At 36.0% G+C, this 17414-nt stretch overlaps 1 protein-coding gene across 3 annotated transcripts in view; it reads left to right on the top strand.

The window, feature by feature from the left end:
• The window catches only part of LOC122478837 (UDP-glucuronosyltransferase 2A1-like), a 28633-nt gene extending 13966 nt beyond the window's left edge, over positions 1 to 14667 (top strand). For 2 of the 3 annotated variants that reach the window (XM_043572546.1, XM_043572548.1), the window contains exons 4-6: positions 7983 to 8070; positions 9863 to 10082; positions 12236 to 14667. In XM_043572546.1, coding sequence (XP_043428481.1) covers positions 7983 to 8070; positions 9863 to 10082; positions 12236 to 12515 — 588 coding nt within the window. In that variant the 3' untranslated portion in view covers positions 12516 to 14667. The remainder of the gene's footprint in view (positions 1 to 7982; positions 8071 to 9862; positions 10083 to 12235) is intronic. The other variant, XM_043572547.1, reaches the window with a different exon arrangement.
• The last annotated feature ends 2747 nt before the right edge of the window (positions 14668 to 17414 follow it).

Here is a 17414-nt window from a genome sequence, read left to right as displayed (position 1 = left end):
ATGATGTTCCTAGCAAAATCTGATTTTTAAGTTAATAACATTCTAGGTTATAACTTAATAATGTTCTTAAACTACCAGGGATATTTTTTTGTTTTCTAGCTTTAGTCAAAATAGACAATTACATGTATTTTTAAGTTCCAAACAATCATGACAGTGCTTAAATTCATAACTAAATTCCTTTGGAAAATTGTTTGTGGAAGCAGTACCCATTTAAATATTTAATTTTTAAAAATCTTCATAAAAGTATTAAATTTTTAATTGTATTGAAATATGTTTAGAGGTGACATCAAGGTAAAGTAGGAAGCACCAAGGAAGCACCTAAACAGCAATTATACTAGCAAAAACTCTGAAGTAACTATATTAGAACTCTACAGTCTATCTGAGCACTTGCAGTTTGCGGAGAAATATTGGCTGATCAATTGTAATTAATTTTGGTCAATTGTAGTTAATTTTGGCATTGCAGGAGCTTCAGATCCTGTATCACCCAGCCTCATGGCAGCTAACCTGCCTGTATTACTGTGTGATTTGGTGGAGCCAAGATGGACAAAAAGGATCTTATCCTCTAAATATTATGATTCTGCATTCTGATTGCTAACTACTGCCTTCCATCCACTGATATGTAGAAACAAAAGTTGGTCATAATTATTTCAACACCCATTAGTTGAAGCAGCACTGTTTTTTTTTTTCTTTTTCCCTCTTTTCTCTGCCTGTGAGCCAGACATTAAGGAATGAGGCCATTCAAAACAACCTGACATACAATGGAATTTAGAAAGCAATGTCCATGTCAAGGGAAAGATACAGGTTCAAAAAAAATGCTTTAGATATAGAAGATCTAAAGCATTCACCTCAGTCTGATTCCTAGCAAAGAGACACTTTTCAATAATGAAAATAAATAAGCCTCAAACCCTAAGGAAAGAGAGAATCCTATTTCCAGGGGCACTGGGTGGTTCAGTTGGTTGAGCATCCCACTCTTGATTTCAGGTCAGGTCGTGTTCCAAGGTCATGGAATCAAGCCCTGCATTGTGCTCCATGCTGAACATGGAGCCTGTTTAAGATTCTCTCTCTCTCTCTCTCTCTCTCTCTCTCTCTCTCTCTCTCTCTTCCTCTCCCTCTCCCCCTCTGCCCAATACCCTGCCTGTATGCTCTCTCTCTAAAATTAAAAAAAAAAATTGCCTAAAAAAATCTGATTTCCAAAGTTATTATATTGATTACAAAAATCGTTTGTCCAGTTCTCAACAACAAAAAAAGTGACAAGGCATACAAAGGTATGTAAAACTATGGCCTATCAAAAGGACCAAAATATATTGAGAGAAACCGTTCCTTTTTTTTAAGTTTATTTACTTATTTTGAGAGAGAGAGAGAATCCTAAGCAGTCTCCACACCAGCAGTGTGGAGCCCAACACAGAGCTCAAACCTATGAACCGTGAGATCATGACCTGAGCCCAATCAGATGTTTAACCAACTGAGCCACCCAGGCACCCTGAGAGAAACCATTCCTGAAGAAGCCTAGCTGTTGGAAGTACTAGATAAAGAAAACAATTGCCCTAAAGATGCAATTGCCCTAAAGATGCTCAAATAGTTAAAGGAAGACCCTGATAAAGAGAAGAAAATGATGTAGGAACAAAATAAGAATATCAGTAAAGAGAAGGATATCATAAGAATGACCAAAAAGAAATTCTGCAGCTAAAAATTACAATAACTAAAATAAAAAATTCACTTCAGGGATTCAAAATCAGATATGAGCCAGCAGAAGAATCAACAAACTTGAAGAAAGAATAATTGAAATTATCAAGACAGAAGGACAAAAAGAAAAACAAAAGTGAACAAAGCCTAAAGGACTTATGGGATAGTATAAAGTGGAAGAACAAACACACTCTGAGAGTCCCTGAGAGTAATGCGCAAAAATAATTTGAGGAAATAATGGCTTAAAAGGTCCCAAATTCAATGAAAGACACAAATCTAAAAATCCCAGAAGCTTAATGAATTTAAAGTAGAATAAACTCAAAGGGATCCACACTAAGATACATAATCAAGTTGTTGAAAGACAAAGACAATGAGAGAATCTTGGGAAGCAACTCAACACATAAAAGGTGACTAGACGATTTCTCAACAGAAACCTTGAGGCCAAAAGGTAATGGGTTGATATATTCAAAGTGCTGAAAGAAAAAACTGCCAACTGAGAATTTCATTTCAGGCACATTTCTTTCATATATGAGGTCAGAAATTAAAACATTAACAAATAAACAAAAGCAAGGGAGATCATTACCACTAGACCTCCCCTGCAAGAAATGAAAGGTCTTTATGGTGGAAATGAAAGGCTACTAGACAGTAACACAAAATCGTGAAAAAATAAAGATGTGCAGCAAAGGTAAAAACTAAGGCAATTACAAAAGCTAGTATTATTGTAGTTGTAATTGTATTCGACTTTTTACTTTTTTTCTTATTTATTTTTTTAAATTTAATTCATTTTTTAAATTCACATCCAAGTTAGTCAGCATATAGTGCAACAGTGATTTCAGGAGTAGATTCCTCAAAGTCCCTTACCCATTTAGCCCATCCCCCCTCCCACAATCCCTCCAGTAACCCTTTGTTTGATCTCCATATTTAAGAATCTCTTATGTTTTGTCCCCCTCCCCGTTTTTATATTATTTTTTGCTTTCCTTCCCTTATGTTCATCTGTTTTGTCTCTTAAAGTCCTCATATGAGTGAAGTCATATGATTTTTGTCTTTCTCTGACCAACTAAATTCGCTTAGCACAATACCCTCTAGTTCCACCCACATAGTTGCAGATGGCAATATTTCATTATTTTTGATTGCCAAATAATACTCCATTGTATATATATACCACCTCTTCTTTATCCATTCATCCATTGATGGACATTTGGGCTCTTTGCATACTTTGGCTATTGTTGATAGTGCTGCTATGAACATTGGGGTGCATATGTCCCTTTGAAACAGCACACCTGTATCCCTTGGATAAATGCCTAGTAGTGCAATTGCTGAGTCATAGGGTAGTTCTATTTTTAGTTTTTTGAGGAACCTCCACACTGTTTTCCAGAGTGGCTGCACCAGTTTGCATTCCTACCAACAATGCAAAAGAGATCCTGTTTCTCCGCATCCTTGCCAACATCTGTTGTTGCCTGAGTTATTAATGTTAGCCATTCTGACTGGTGTGAGGTGGTATCTCATTGTGGTTTTGATTTGTATTTCCCTGATGGTGAATGATGTGGAGCATTTGTTCATGTGTCTGTTGGCCATCTGGATGTCTTCTGTGGAGAAGTGTCTATTCATGTCTTTTGCCCATTTCTTCACTGGATTATTTGTTTTTTGGGTGTTGAGTTTGATCAGTTCTTTATAGATTTTGGATACTAACCCTTTATCTGATATGTCGTTTGCAAATATCTTCTCTGATTCTGGTCGGTTGCCTTTTAGTTTTGATGATTGTTTCCTTCCCTGTGCATAAGCTTTTTATTTTGATGAGGTACCAATAGTTCATTTTTGCTTTTGTTTCCCTTGCCTCGGGAGACGATGTGTTGAGTAAGAAGTTGCTGTGGCCAAGGTCAAAGAGGTTTTTGCCTGCTTTCTTCTTGAGGATTTTGATGGCTTCCTGTCACATTTAGGTCTTTCATCCATTTTAAGTTTATATTTCTGTATGGTGTAAGAAAGCAGTCCAAGTTCATTTTTTTGCATGTCGCCATCCAGTTTTCCCAGCACCATTTGCTGAAGAGACCGTCTTTGTTCCATTGTGTATTCTTTCCTGCTTTGTCAAAGATTAGTTGGCCATACGTTTGTGGGTCCAGTTCTGTGTTATGTATTCTGTTCCATTGATCTGAGTGTCTGTTTTTGTGCCACTGTATTCCTCTTTTTAAAATCTTCTCAAAAATTTAATTGTATTCTACTTTTTAAAACCTTCTCAAAGATTTTTTTAAAATGCATAAATAGCCATTATTAATCTAATCTATTTTTATAAACATAATGTATAAATGTGTATCTTGTGTCATCAGGAACAGAGAGTGGGGGATGTAGCTATGAAGGAGCAGAGTTAACGTATCCTATTGTACTTTACAACTTATAAGCCAGAAAATAAATCACAAGAGTAATTACAAATACTTTGAAAATGAATGAAGACAATACACCAAAATTTATGAGATGCAATGAAAGCAGTGCTCAGAGGAAAGTTTATAGCTATAAATGTCTACATTGAAAAAGAGGCAAGATCTAAAGTCAACACCTAATTTTACACCTTAAAGAACCACCTAAAAAGAACACCTAAAAAGAAAGCTAACTAAACCCAAAGGTACCAGAAGGAATGAAATAACATTAGAGCAGAAATAAGACAGAATAGAAAAATAATAAAGAAAATCAATGAAACCAAAAGTTGGTTCTTTGAAAATATCAACAAATTTCTGAAACTTCTAGCCAGGCTGGCAAAGGGGAATTAAAAAAAAGAAAAAGAAGATGCAAATAATTAATATCAGAAATGAACCTGGGCAGATTACTGACTTCACAGAGATAAAAAGGATTATAAGAGCTTATTAGGAACAATTGTACATCAACTAATTAGACAACCTAAAAGAAATGGATAAATTCCTTGAAAAACACAATTTACTTTAAAAAAGAAACAAATATTTCAACAAACCTATACCAACTCAAAACATTGAATTGGTAATCAAAAACCTCTCAATGACAAAAGGTCCTGGACATATAGCTTCACTGGTAAATACTACCAAACAGTTAAGAAATAATTAAATAAACTAATACTTTTCAAATTCTTCAAAAAAATTGAAGAGGAGGGATCACTTCCTAAATGGTTCTGAGGCCAAATCTGCCCTTATACAAAAACCAGATAAAGACAGTAAAAGAAAATAAAATTACAGACCAAGATCCCTTGTAAATATAGATGTAAAAATACTCAATAAAATATTTGCAAATAAAATCCACTAGAAAAAAATTAATTATTTAAAAAAATGATATCCACTATAATATTGAAAGGTGTTTCACCATAAATGGGATTTATCCCAGGAATGCCAGAGTAGTTCAGCCGAAATAAATTAATCAGTGCAATACATCACATTAATATTTATGAAGGAAAAAAAAATCACATGATTATTTCAACTTACCCAAAAATGGAATTTGATAAAATGCAACATTCTTTAATAATAAAAAAATCTCAAAAATCTAGGAATAGAGGGTAAATTCCTCAATATATGATAAAGAGTAAACTCCGAAAACCCATAGCTAACATCACACTTAATGGCAGAAACTAAAAGTTTTCTCCCTAAAATCAAGAACAATACAAGGATGCCTAATCTCATTGCTGCTATTTAGCATTGTACCAGAAGTTATGGTCTGGGCATATTACACTAGAAAAAGAAATGAAAAAGCATCCAAATTGGAACAAAAGAGTAAAATAATGTTTATTTGCAGAGGACATCATCCTATACATAGAAAATCCCCAAAAATCCACAAAGAGCTAATAGAGCTAATAATCAAACTCAACAAAATTGTGGAATCAATACACAAAAATCAGCTGTGTTTATACACACATATTTGAACAATCTGAGCATAAAATTAAGAAAACAATTCCATTCCCAAGAGCAACCAAACAAATCAAATACTTAGGAATAAATCTAACCAAGGAGGTGAAATATTTGTATGTTGAAAACAACAAAACATCATTTCTTCAAGAAACCAGAGAATATCTAAATAAGTAAAGTCATACCATGTGCATGGATAGAAAAACTTAACATGGTTAAGTTGTCAACATGATCGAAAGCAATGTACAGATTTAATGCAATGCCTATCAAAATTCTCACAGACTTTTTTGTACAAATGAAAATCCAATCCTCAATTTCATATAGAACTGCAAGAGCCATAAATTGACAAAACAATCTATGAAAAAGGATAAAGTTAGAGGACTCCCATTTTTCAACTCTGAAATTTGAAATTTACTATAAAACCACAGTAAATTAAACAATGTGGAACTGGCAGAAGAGACATATAAACCAGTGGCATGAAAGACAGAATAAAAGTTAACCCTCACATATATGATCAGTTGATTTTCAACAAAGGTACAAGACCAGTGGGGAAAGGAGAGTCTCTGAAAAAGTGCTGGTAAAATCCTGATATCTACATGCCAAAGAAGGAAGTTAAAACCCTATCTTACACCGTATACAAAAACTAACTCAAAATGGATCAGAAACCTAAACTTTAGAAGAAAAACTATAAAACTTATAGAAGACAATATTGGAGGAACACTTCATCACATTGGATTTGGCTTTGATTTCACAGATATGACACCAGAGGCATAGGCAACAAAAGAAGAAAATGGACTTCATCAAATTAAGAACTTTTGTGCATCAAAAGATACTACCAAGAAAGTAACACAACATACAGATTTGGAGAAAAGCTTTGTAAATCATGTATCTGATAAGGGATTAATGTCTACAATACATAAAGGACACCTAAAACTCAACAACAAAAACCCAATTCAAAAATGGAAAAGGACTTGAACAGATATTTCTCCAAAGAATATATACAATGGCCAATAAGTACATGAAAAGGTGCTCAACATCATTAATCATTAAGGAAATTGCAATCAAAAGCACAAAAGATATAACACTTCAAATCCATTAGTATAGCTATTATTTAAAAATTGGGAAATAACAAGTGTTAGTGAAAATGTGGAGAAATTGGAACTCTTGCACATTGTTGGTAGGAGTGCAAAATAATGTAGTAGCTATGAAAAACAGTTTTGTTTTTCAAAGAATTAAACATAAAACTCTCATATGACCCAGTGTTTACAATCCTACCTACATATCCAAAAAAAAACCCCAAACAAATGAAATCAGGGACTCAACGAGATATTTGTACACCAATGGTCATAGCAGCATTATTCACAACCACCAAATAAATGGATAAACAAAATGTGGTATATACACACAATGGAGTATTATTCAGCCTTAAAAAGGAAGGAAATTCTGATATGATATAACATGAATGAACCTTGAGGACATAATGCTAAGTGAAATAAGGCAGTCAGAAAAAGACAAATACTGTATGACTACACTTAGATGAGGTACCTAGAGCAGTCAAATTCATAGAGACAGAAAGTAGAATAAAGGTAACCAAAGTCTGCCAAGTGGGAGGAATAGGGAGTTAATTGTTTAATGATACAGAGTTCATGTTGGAGATGATGGACAGACACATTTGAGTTAAAAATAGTAGTAATGGTTCTACAATATTGTGAATGTATTTAATGCCACTGTATTATATACTTATAATACATTAAAATGCTAAATATCATTACATATATTCGACCACAATAAAAAAGACATTGCTTCTTTTTTAAAAAATGTTTTATTTATTTATTTTTGAGAGAGAGAGAGCACAAGCAGAGGAGGGGCAGAGAGAGAAAGGGAAGCACAGGATCCGAAGAAGGCCCCAGGCTCCAAGCTGTCAGCACAGAGCCCAACGTGGGGCTCAGTCTCACGAACCATGAGATCATGACCTGAGCTGATGTCAGACGGTTAGCCAACTAAGCCACCCAGGCACCCCAACAATATTTGCTTCTATGTCACTGTCAAGTGTATAACAAAAGTTCAAAACACTTACAAATTCCTAAAGGGAATGTAACATCCTTCTCCTTTGCCTCTGGAAACATTGTTTAAAAAAATTCCCTTAACCACAAAGGCCTAATAACACCAATATGTAGTTATTCCATATACAGATTGTCTGTTTTTGTTTCTTCACCTACTGAGAATGGCCCTGATGATGACAGTCTATTAGGATTATTGCAAGCATTTGAAAACATAGTTGCCGTTTCAGTGCTTTAAACGTTCATTACTTAATCATTTAAGGCCTTATTTTGTTCATTTGTTACAGGGAGGCATTGAACTAGGCTAATTCTGAGTAAGTGTCTCATTTTGAAAGGATGTGCTTCTGAAAATCTTCTAATAGATTAAAGGTATTTATTTTAACAGGTTCTGTGGAGATACACAGGAAAGAAACCAGACACGTTAGGACCCAATACCCGGCTATATGAATGGATTCCCCAGAATGATCTTCTTGGTAAGACCAAAGAGAAGCAAAACTCAACAGAGCTGAATGAGGGATCCTCTGAATGATAATTTAGTAACGGATCAATCCAACAAATTTGTGTTAAAAACAAGCAAAAAACTCCTTAATTTCTTCTTCGCATTTCTTCTGGAACTTGTTAAAGAAAAAATTCTTCATGATACTTGTTAAAAACTGTGAGGCACACTTTATTCAAGACCATTATGATGAATATAGATACTAGTTCATGGACTTTTGCAGTGAAGCAGAGAGACTGGAGTCAACTCTGAATACAATAAAACAAAGTGGGGATCTTATAGCCAAGGAGCAGAGTGGGGGTCACTGGGTAGAAAAATACTAAGAGGAAACATCAGGGCAAGGGAGGGATTCTGGCTACACCAACCTAAGCAGATTCTTGCTGAAAACAGACCAGGGTCATCAGACACCACCTGGGGAAAGTGAAGGATGAGGAAACAAATCAGATATAAATATGGGTGATCAGATACCAAACTGGGGGAGTCTAGCTAAACTGATTTAGTAGGATTCTTGCTAAAATTGGGCAATGCAGAGAGAAATTCAGAAGCTCCAAAATCAGAGCCTAGTTGAGAAGAGAGTTCAAAGAAATTTGACTAGAGTTTGGTCAAGGAGCAAATCTTTCCCGAGCTCTAAATTACAATCAAAATATAATTCTCCCATTTATGACTCCTCAGAGTCAGAGTCAACACACTTTTAGATCAGGCTCTCATTAACTCTTGCATAAAATACTGCAGCAGCCTCCTGGTTCTCTATATCCACTTACTCCCACCTCTCTTCTTTCCTCCTCTGTTTGAAAAAAAAAAAAAGTGAGAATCCTATTCACCATCTCTAATATTATAAATGTCTCTATACTACTATAAAATCAAATGTAAAATCCCATTTTATTAAACAGAGTGCTTCATGAACTTTCCCTAATTTATCTTCCTAGACTGTTATGCCAACATTCTCCCACTGAAACCCTGTACCTCCCACCACTCCTTCCCTTATCCATACAAGAATTTCATTTTTTAAATCCCTCCATCCTTTTTTTTTATTAATTCCTCACCCCAATTTGTCCAACTGGCAACTACTCTCCATCATTTAAAGTCCACACAGACCTTCTTAGAGGTTTGTGAAATGACTTACTTGCTAGAGTAAGTAATTGCTGCTTAGCCTGGAATAACGAATTGCTGCTTTCTTTAGATCTTATAGGAATTTATATATAGTCTCATGGCACAGAATTGTGTAGAAGATGCTGCCTAAATCATAAGAGACTTTTAAAGACATAGAATGGGTGCCTAGGTGGTTCAGTCAGTTAAGCATCCGACTTTGGCTCAGGTCATGTTCTCACGCTTGGTGAGTTCAAGCCCCATGTAAGGGGTCTGTGCTGACAGCTTGGAGCCTGGAGCCTTCTTTGGATCCTGTGTTTCCCTCTCTCTCTGTCCCTCCCCAGCTCATGCTCTCTCTTTCTCTCTCTCTCTCTCTCTCAAAAATAAATAACCATAAAAAAATGGAACAAACTGAGGGTTCCTGGAGGGAGGGAGGGAGGGAGGGAGGGAGGGGGCTAAATGAGTGATGGGCATTAAGGAGGATGCTTGTGGGATGAGCACTGGGTTTTATATGAAAGTGATGAATCACTGGATTCTACTCCTGAAACCAATACTACATGGCATGTTAACTAACTTGAATTTAAGTATATGTTACCTAATTGAATCAATGGTTTATAGGTGTCACGATTTTCTGTTTCTGAAACTCTCACAACTTTGAATAATGATATGTTTTTTCCTCTTAGGTCATCCCAAGACCAGAGCTTTTATCACTCACTGTGGAACCAATGGGATCTATGAAGCTATTTACCATGGGGTCCCTATGGTGGGAATTCCCATATTTGGTGATCAGTATGATAATATTGCTCGTATGAAAGCCAAAGGGGCAGCTCTTAAAGTAGACTTACATACAATGACAAGTTCCGATCTACTTAATGCTTTGAAGGCAGTTATTAACAACCCTTCGTGAGTATAGAATATATTCTTTCCTGAGAAGCATCTGGTGTTTTAAAAGGAGTAAATTGTTTCATTCAATTTTTAAACTGACACTTTTTTGAGATGGAGAGAGGGTGCAAGTGAGCAGGGGGCAGGGAGAGAGAGAATCTCAGGAAGGAAAGAGGGAGAGAAAGGAGGGGGTGAGAGAGAGACAGAGAGAGAGAGAGAGAAGCAGGGCTCACCTGAAACAGGGCTCGTGTTCACCAAAAGTGGGGCTGGAGCTCACTGGATGTGGGACTCAAACTTACCGTGAGATCATGACCTAAGCCGAAGTCCCATGCTTAATGACTGAGTCACCCAGGTGCCCTAAGCTGACACTTTTAGGTAATCAACAGCAAATAACTAGTATCAGATTCAATTGTTTTATACTCCTCAAATTTTATGTAGGCCCTTTGATTCACCTACTGTTAATAGGTAATAGATTACAACCTCAAAGAAATACTGTTTATTTAAAGAAAATAAGTTATTGTTGAAGAGATGCAGATCTTTATTTTTTCCTAACAATTTTATTGTTTATTTCTTAAAAATTGCAAATATTACCAGTATAAAGAATTAGGCAATATAACAAAAAAATAGAGAAATAAAAATAAAAAATAACTTTCCTGATGCAGATATAACTAGTTAGCAGTAGAGAAATATTACTTCAGATATTTCCTTTTGCTAATCTATAAATAGGGAAGAAAAAGAAATAATTTTATAAAAATTGGATCATGCTACTTTTTGATTAAAAAAATTCTAGGGGCGCCTGGGTGGCGCAGTCGGTTAAGCGCCCGACTTCAGCCAGGTCACGATCTCGCGGTCCGTGAGTTCGAGCCCCGCGTCAGGCTCTGGGCTGATGGCTCAGAGCCTGGAGCCTGTTTCCGATTCTCTGTCTCCCTCTCTCTCTGCCCCTCCCCCATTCATGCTCTGTCTCTCTCTGTCCCAAAAATAAATAAACGTTGAAAAAAAAATTAAAAAAAATTCTATATTGGGGTGCCTGGGTAGCTCAGTAAGTCAAGCGTCTTGACTTCAGCGCAGGTCATGATCTCACAGTTTGTGAGTTTGAGCCCTGTGTTCGGCTCTGTGCTGACAGCTCAGAGCCTGGAGCCTGCTTCAGATTCTGTGGCTCCCTCTCTCTCTGCCCTTCCCACATTCGCATTCTGTCTGTCTCTCTCAAAAATAAATAAACATTAAAATTTTTCTTTAAATCCTATATTGGTATATACTAACTTAAAACAAGAGAAAGAAGATGCAATACAATTGAGAGATCCAAACAGCAAGATAGAAGACCCTAGCCTCTCTGTTGCCTGGCAAAGGTCAACCTTATAGAGCCCTCCAGGAAAGAAAACAGCTCCAGAAAAGAACTAGAGTCCACTTAACAAATTTTAGCAACACGTCAGAACAACAACAACAACAACAAACTGAAAATAACATCCCAAGAGGAAAAGGAACACAGATTCATTTTGCTTGCATCATCCCACTAACACTCCAGCTCAAACTCAGGCAGGGGGAGAGGGGGCCCCTTATCATTGGCCTGCCCCTCAATACTGCTTCCTATCACTAGCTCATTCCTAATACCTTGCTTAGCAAATGAGATCAAAAGTCTGTATTCTCAACCTACATATTCTATATTTCTTTTTTTTTTTTAAGTTTCATTTATTTTGAGAGAGTGAGAGATAGCTCGTGAGTGCACATGAATAGGGGAGGGGCAGAGAGAGGGAGGGAGAGAGAATCCAAGCAGGCTCCACACTGTCAGCAAGGAGCCCCATTCAGGGTTGAACTCACAAACCGTGAGATCATGACCAGAGCCAAAACCAGGAGCCAGAGGCTTAACCCACTGAGCCAACCAGGTGTCCCTCTACATTTCTATTTCTAAACTTTTTAATGGTATTTCCAATTAGCAAGTCTTTTCTCCCTTACTTCCAATTATTACTTAAACTACAAACAATTCAGCTGATAGGGCCAACGTATCTAGTAATCTCTCAAGAGGAAATAAATTGTCATAGGCATTCTGTACTCGATATCATTTATGACAATTTCTTATATAATTATGTAATATCCTTTTAATGATAGAAACATAATTTTAGGTATCTCATGTTCTTAATGAATTTTTTCAAATTGCTATCTATGTATCCAATCTTTAGCTATAAAGAGAACGCTATGAGGTTATCAAGAATTCACCATGATCAGCCTACAAAGCCCTTGGATCGAGCAGTCTTCTGGATTGAGTTTGTCATGCGCCACAAAGGAGCCAAACACCTTCGGCCAACCTCCCATGACCTCACCTGGGTCCAGTACCACTCGTTGGATGTGATTGGGTTCCTGCTGGCCTGTGTGGCTACTACTATATTCCTGGTCACAAAATGTTGCCTGTTTTGTTGCTGGAAATGTGGTAAGACAGGGAAGAAGAACAAGAGAGAATAGTTTTCTTTAATAGTTTAGATAGAAAACAGGGCCCATCTGAATTAACCAGCCAGTGATTTGAACAGATTCCTTTCCTAGTTTTCCCAGTTCTTGTCCATTCCTCAGCTTATGAAGTCAAAGATCAAAGAATCACCCAAGGATTTCACCACATGATTTGGAGTTAAGATGTATAATACCTTATTCTTTAAAAAGAGAAGATAAACACATGCAGGTTCCTACTACTAAAATCCTAGTACTTTATTCACTTGTTTTAGCTCAACAAATTAGGATGGTGTTTGAGAACTCAGGAATGCAATAATAAATTCTATTTTCAGTACCAATCATATTAAACGTTTTCTAAATACTTAACATCATTTTGCATCCAGTATGTTATAATTACTGCATATTCTCTAAACTAGACAAAGTAGAAAAAAGCATGCTATAGCCAGAGGTTCCCTTCTAATAGAAATATTAGGAGATTCAAAGTTTCTACTGCTGTGAATCATGTTTTAAAACCATTAATTTCATTTCATATGACACATCGGTCTTTGTTCCCCTCGGAGTACAAAACACTATTTTTTGTCTTTGATTTGAAGATTGCCCTTGATTTAAAAATTAATAATAATAGTACCAGATTTGTACCGTAATACTTTGTGACTTTAGAGAACTAGTTGATTTTGATTACTTAGAATTATAGATGGTATGGTGGAACAAAACCAAACAATTATAATTTAATACCTGCCCTTTACTCTTCCCACCAATTTTACTTATAATATCCATGTTTGGAAAGAAGAGACAAAACTATAACTCTTTAACTGCACTGCAGATAATTTGAGGGGGGGGGATATGCATTTCTCGGAATTCTGTCTGCTGTGGGGATGATTTCTCCATCTAACAGAAATGCAGTGGGTTTTCCCATTTCATCCTTTCCCTTGCCCCAGCACTTCTCCTGGTCCTCTCAAAAACTGTACTGTGACCACTATACCAAGCACAAATACTTAGGCTTCTTGATAACTAGCATTCGCCAGAAATCTGCAGTAAGCATGAGGATATACATTGAATTTCAATAGAAGTAAGGATTCTCTCTCTCTTTCTTTTCTAAAAAAAACCATCTTCCAGTACATCTGCCAATTCTTTACCCTTGAGGTTGAAGAATTATTTAATCCAACTGGAATTATGTATTAAACAAGCTCAGTAAATGATTTACCACAGTTTGATATTTATAATCCAAGTTTAATAGACCTAAAATTATAGCTGCATCTTAGAACAATATAAATCATTTGGAGGATTATCTGTGTTTTACAGGAATAGTGGCCTAAATAACAGCAAGGCAAACAATTCTTAGGTGTTAAATTAACAATAAAGAAATATAAAGAAACAACATATTTTCTCAATTTGATGAGGTTTGAAAATAATTATGATGCTTTGAAGAATAAAGTTTCAAAATGTAAACCGTAATGCTGCTTGGTTTAAGATCTATCAAAGCAATGTATCATAGTGCTGAATTATTTTATCTGGCAATTAGATAATGTGCTTTCCTATAATAGTCTTTAAAATCATAGTTTAAAGATATTCCTTCTCTTTTTTGTTATAAAATGACATAATATAAAGGAGTTAAAGTAAAGATTTGCATGCCTTGTTAGCAATTCCCGAGTTTATTCAAAACAACTACCTTAACAATTAAAGGAATATATTCTACCTTGTGGAGATGAAAGCTTTTCTTAAAAAGAAATATTTGCCTATTTAAATAATCTATAAAGCATAATATTAAATATATAAACTCTGATAATAATTTTAGGTATACAAAGGCTAAATAAAACCACTGAAGCATTATATTTTTTCCAGTTTAAGTTTTAATAAGAACACATTTTTCAGGAGTTGAATGACTTCTGGCTTTTCTAGTCAATTAAAACGTAGATCATAATTTAATTGAAAATGCTAATAGGTAGATGTAATTGTTTTGTACATGAGCACATATGTTAACACAAAGAATGTTCTACATGTTGTGAATAAAAATTCATTCATATTGTATGTTTTGATTTTTAAACTTGTTTGGCTTTTTCAATGAGGGATTTGTTTCTGTTATATTCTACATATTTTACCAAAAGTAATGATTCACCTGCAGGCTCAGATCTACCATACTCCCTACATTAAAGGGAATAGTATTTGTGAATTTCTTTTTGGTATTTGTGGTGTTTTATTTTTTAAAGAAATTAATGCTTCTTTTTGAGAGAGAAAGAGAGAGAGAGAGAGCACAAGCAGGGGAGGGGCAGAAAGAGAGGCAGACAGAAAATTCAAAGCAGACTCCAGGCTCTGAGCTGTCAGTACAGAGCCTGAGGCTGGGCTTGAATTCAGGAAGCATAAGATCATGACCTGAGCTGAAGTCAGAGGCTTAACTGACTGAGCCACCCAGGCACCTCTATATTTATGATATTTTAAACTGTTATAGTTAAGACTAAAATGTGTCTGGTGCCTATGGAACAGAAAAATGTAAGTTCCACAATTTACACTGAATCACTACGTGCCTTCTAATCTCACTTTTATTTTCTCCCTGGGTTCTTTGCTTCTCAATCCCACTTCAGTTCTGCCATTGTTCTGATTCTGGCTCTAAATGCAGCTAGAGACTGAAATCTTAATCTCTCACTTTAATTTCTGTCAATTATTTTTCCCAGAGACGGTCCTTTCATCCGCTCAGTTGAACTCCCTTCACATATGATACCAGGAATCCGTATGATACCATGAAATGCAAACACTTACTTTTTACTTTTAAAGTGATTGTCAGATTACCAAATCATGATTCTGTGATTAAGGGAAGCTACCCCCTCTGTCCTGGGGATCCTTTATGCTGATTAGCATGCCTCATTTTAGTTCCTGTCTCCTTTCCAAGAACTCCTAGACATAAGAGTTTGTATTAACACTTTATTTCCAAGTATATGCTCCCATTTCTTTTTTGAAAAAAATCCTATGTTGACTTTCTTTCACAGATGAGGAAATTCTTTCTTTATAGGAAATGGAAGAATTTTCCCAGAGCTCTGGGGAAGATGGTATTGCAATGCTTTCATTGAGATCAGTAATCAAAAATCTCACAGAAGAAAACACAAACATAATCAGTGGCCCTTGCCCAGATCTTATGGAAAGTTAAATAAACTTTAAACTCTATCATACTATATACATTGCTTTCTACAAAAGGAGGTAATATTTCAAAATGCACGTGTAACCAGATATCTTTTTACTCATTTGCTTAAATTCTGCAAATCTTGCTTTGGATTGCTTTCAGGAAGTTATATGTTATAAATTAAGGATAAAATGTGGGCAGTATGGCTAGGAGCAAAAGAATTTCTAAATTCATCCATCAGGCAGGCTTTATTCCCATTGGAGGGGGTGGGGCAGTTTCTAGATAAAGTGTGAAACCTGCAAGAAGTTTCAGAGGGAGTCATGTTACTCCCACTACCTGTTAACCAGTGTAGAATTGGCAAAGTGTTGAGTTTACAAGCTCTAACTCTAGATTAAAATGACCTCTAACTCCTGCCTTTGCTCATATTCCCTCTTTTGCCAAACCAAATGCAGTGTAAAATTTGGGAATAGCATACTTATTTTATCTCCTGAGAGAGATTCATAGGCCATGATGAGTCCACTAAAACCAAAAGCCAGTAGAGGAGAAAACCAAAGCCAGTCCAAAATCGCTAGTCCTTTTTCTAGTTTCAGGTGGGATATGGCAACAAAAATGTTGGGACATAGGTTCCTGAATTTAATGTTTCCTCACTTGCCCATCCAGAATGTGATCAAGCCAATCAATCCAATTTCTTCTAAAAAATAAGGTTAACAACTCGAACATTCTTAGCTGGGGTAAGAGTGTACAGATATACACTTGGTTAAAAAATAAGTGGGCAGAATTATGTCTAACCTAGGAAAAAGAAACAAACACTCTTCTCCCTCTGCAATCTTAGTGTTTTTCTAAAATTATAAGATCAGCTTTCTCATTGTTTTTGAACTACATGCCAGGCTCATGCCTGGTCTAAACTACTTCCAAGAAACCTACACTACTTTTATCACAGTGTATTTTAGAAATGACCTAGCATATAGTACATAACAACTTGTAATTTTAAAAAATGCCCTAGGGGCACCGGAGTAGCTCAGTCGATTAAGCGTCAACTTCAGCTCAGGTCATGATCTCGCCCTTAGTGGGTTCGACCCCCGCATCGGGCTCTGCTGACAGCTCAGAGCCTGGAGCCTGCTTCAGATTCTGTGTCTCCCTCTGTCTCTGGCCTTCTCTGCTAGCGTTCCATCTCTCTCTCTCTCTCTCTCTCTCTCTCTCTCTCTCTCTCTCGGGTGCATATGTGTATAGGACGGTGATATCTTCTTGATGAGCTCACCCGTTTATCATTATATAATGACCTTCTTTGCCTCTTGTTATCAGTTTTGGCTTAAAGTGTATTTTGTCTAATATAAGTGTAGTTGTCCCCCCTCTCTCTTTTTAAATTATTATTATTATTATTATTTTGGTTTCTACTTGCATGGAATATCTTTTTCCATCCCTTCACTTTGAACCTATGTGTATCCTTAAAGTGGAAGTAAGAAGCTTTTAGGCACCGTATAGTTAGCTGGGTCTTTTTTTTTTTTTTATCCATCAGGCCACCCTGTGTGTTTTGATTGGAGAACAATCCCTTTATATTTATTATAATCATTAATTTGTAATGATTTGGTAATGCCATGTTATTAATTGCTTTCTGGCTGTTCTGTAGTTTTATTGTCCTCCTTTTACTTTCTTTCTGCCTACCTTTGTGGATAGGTGATTTTCCATGGTTGTGTGCTCTGATTCACTTCTCTTTATCTTTTGTGAATCTGCTATAGGTTTCTGCCTTGTTGTTACTATTAGGCTTACATAAAACATCTGATAAATAAAAACAATTTATTTAAACT

This window comes from Prionailurus bengalensis, chromosome B1 (genome assembly GCF_016509475.1).
Source record: "Prionailurus bengalensis isolate Pbe53 chromosome B1, Fcat_Pben_1.1_paternal_pri, whole genome shotgun sequence".
Classification (NCBI taxonomy): Eukaryota; Metazoa; Chordata; class Mammalia; order Carnivora; family Felidae; genus Prionailurus; species Prionailurus bengalensis.
The sequence above is the reverse complement of the archived record's forward strand: the minus strand, read 5'-3'. Positions and strand labels throughout refer to the sequence as shown.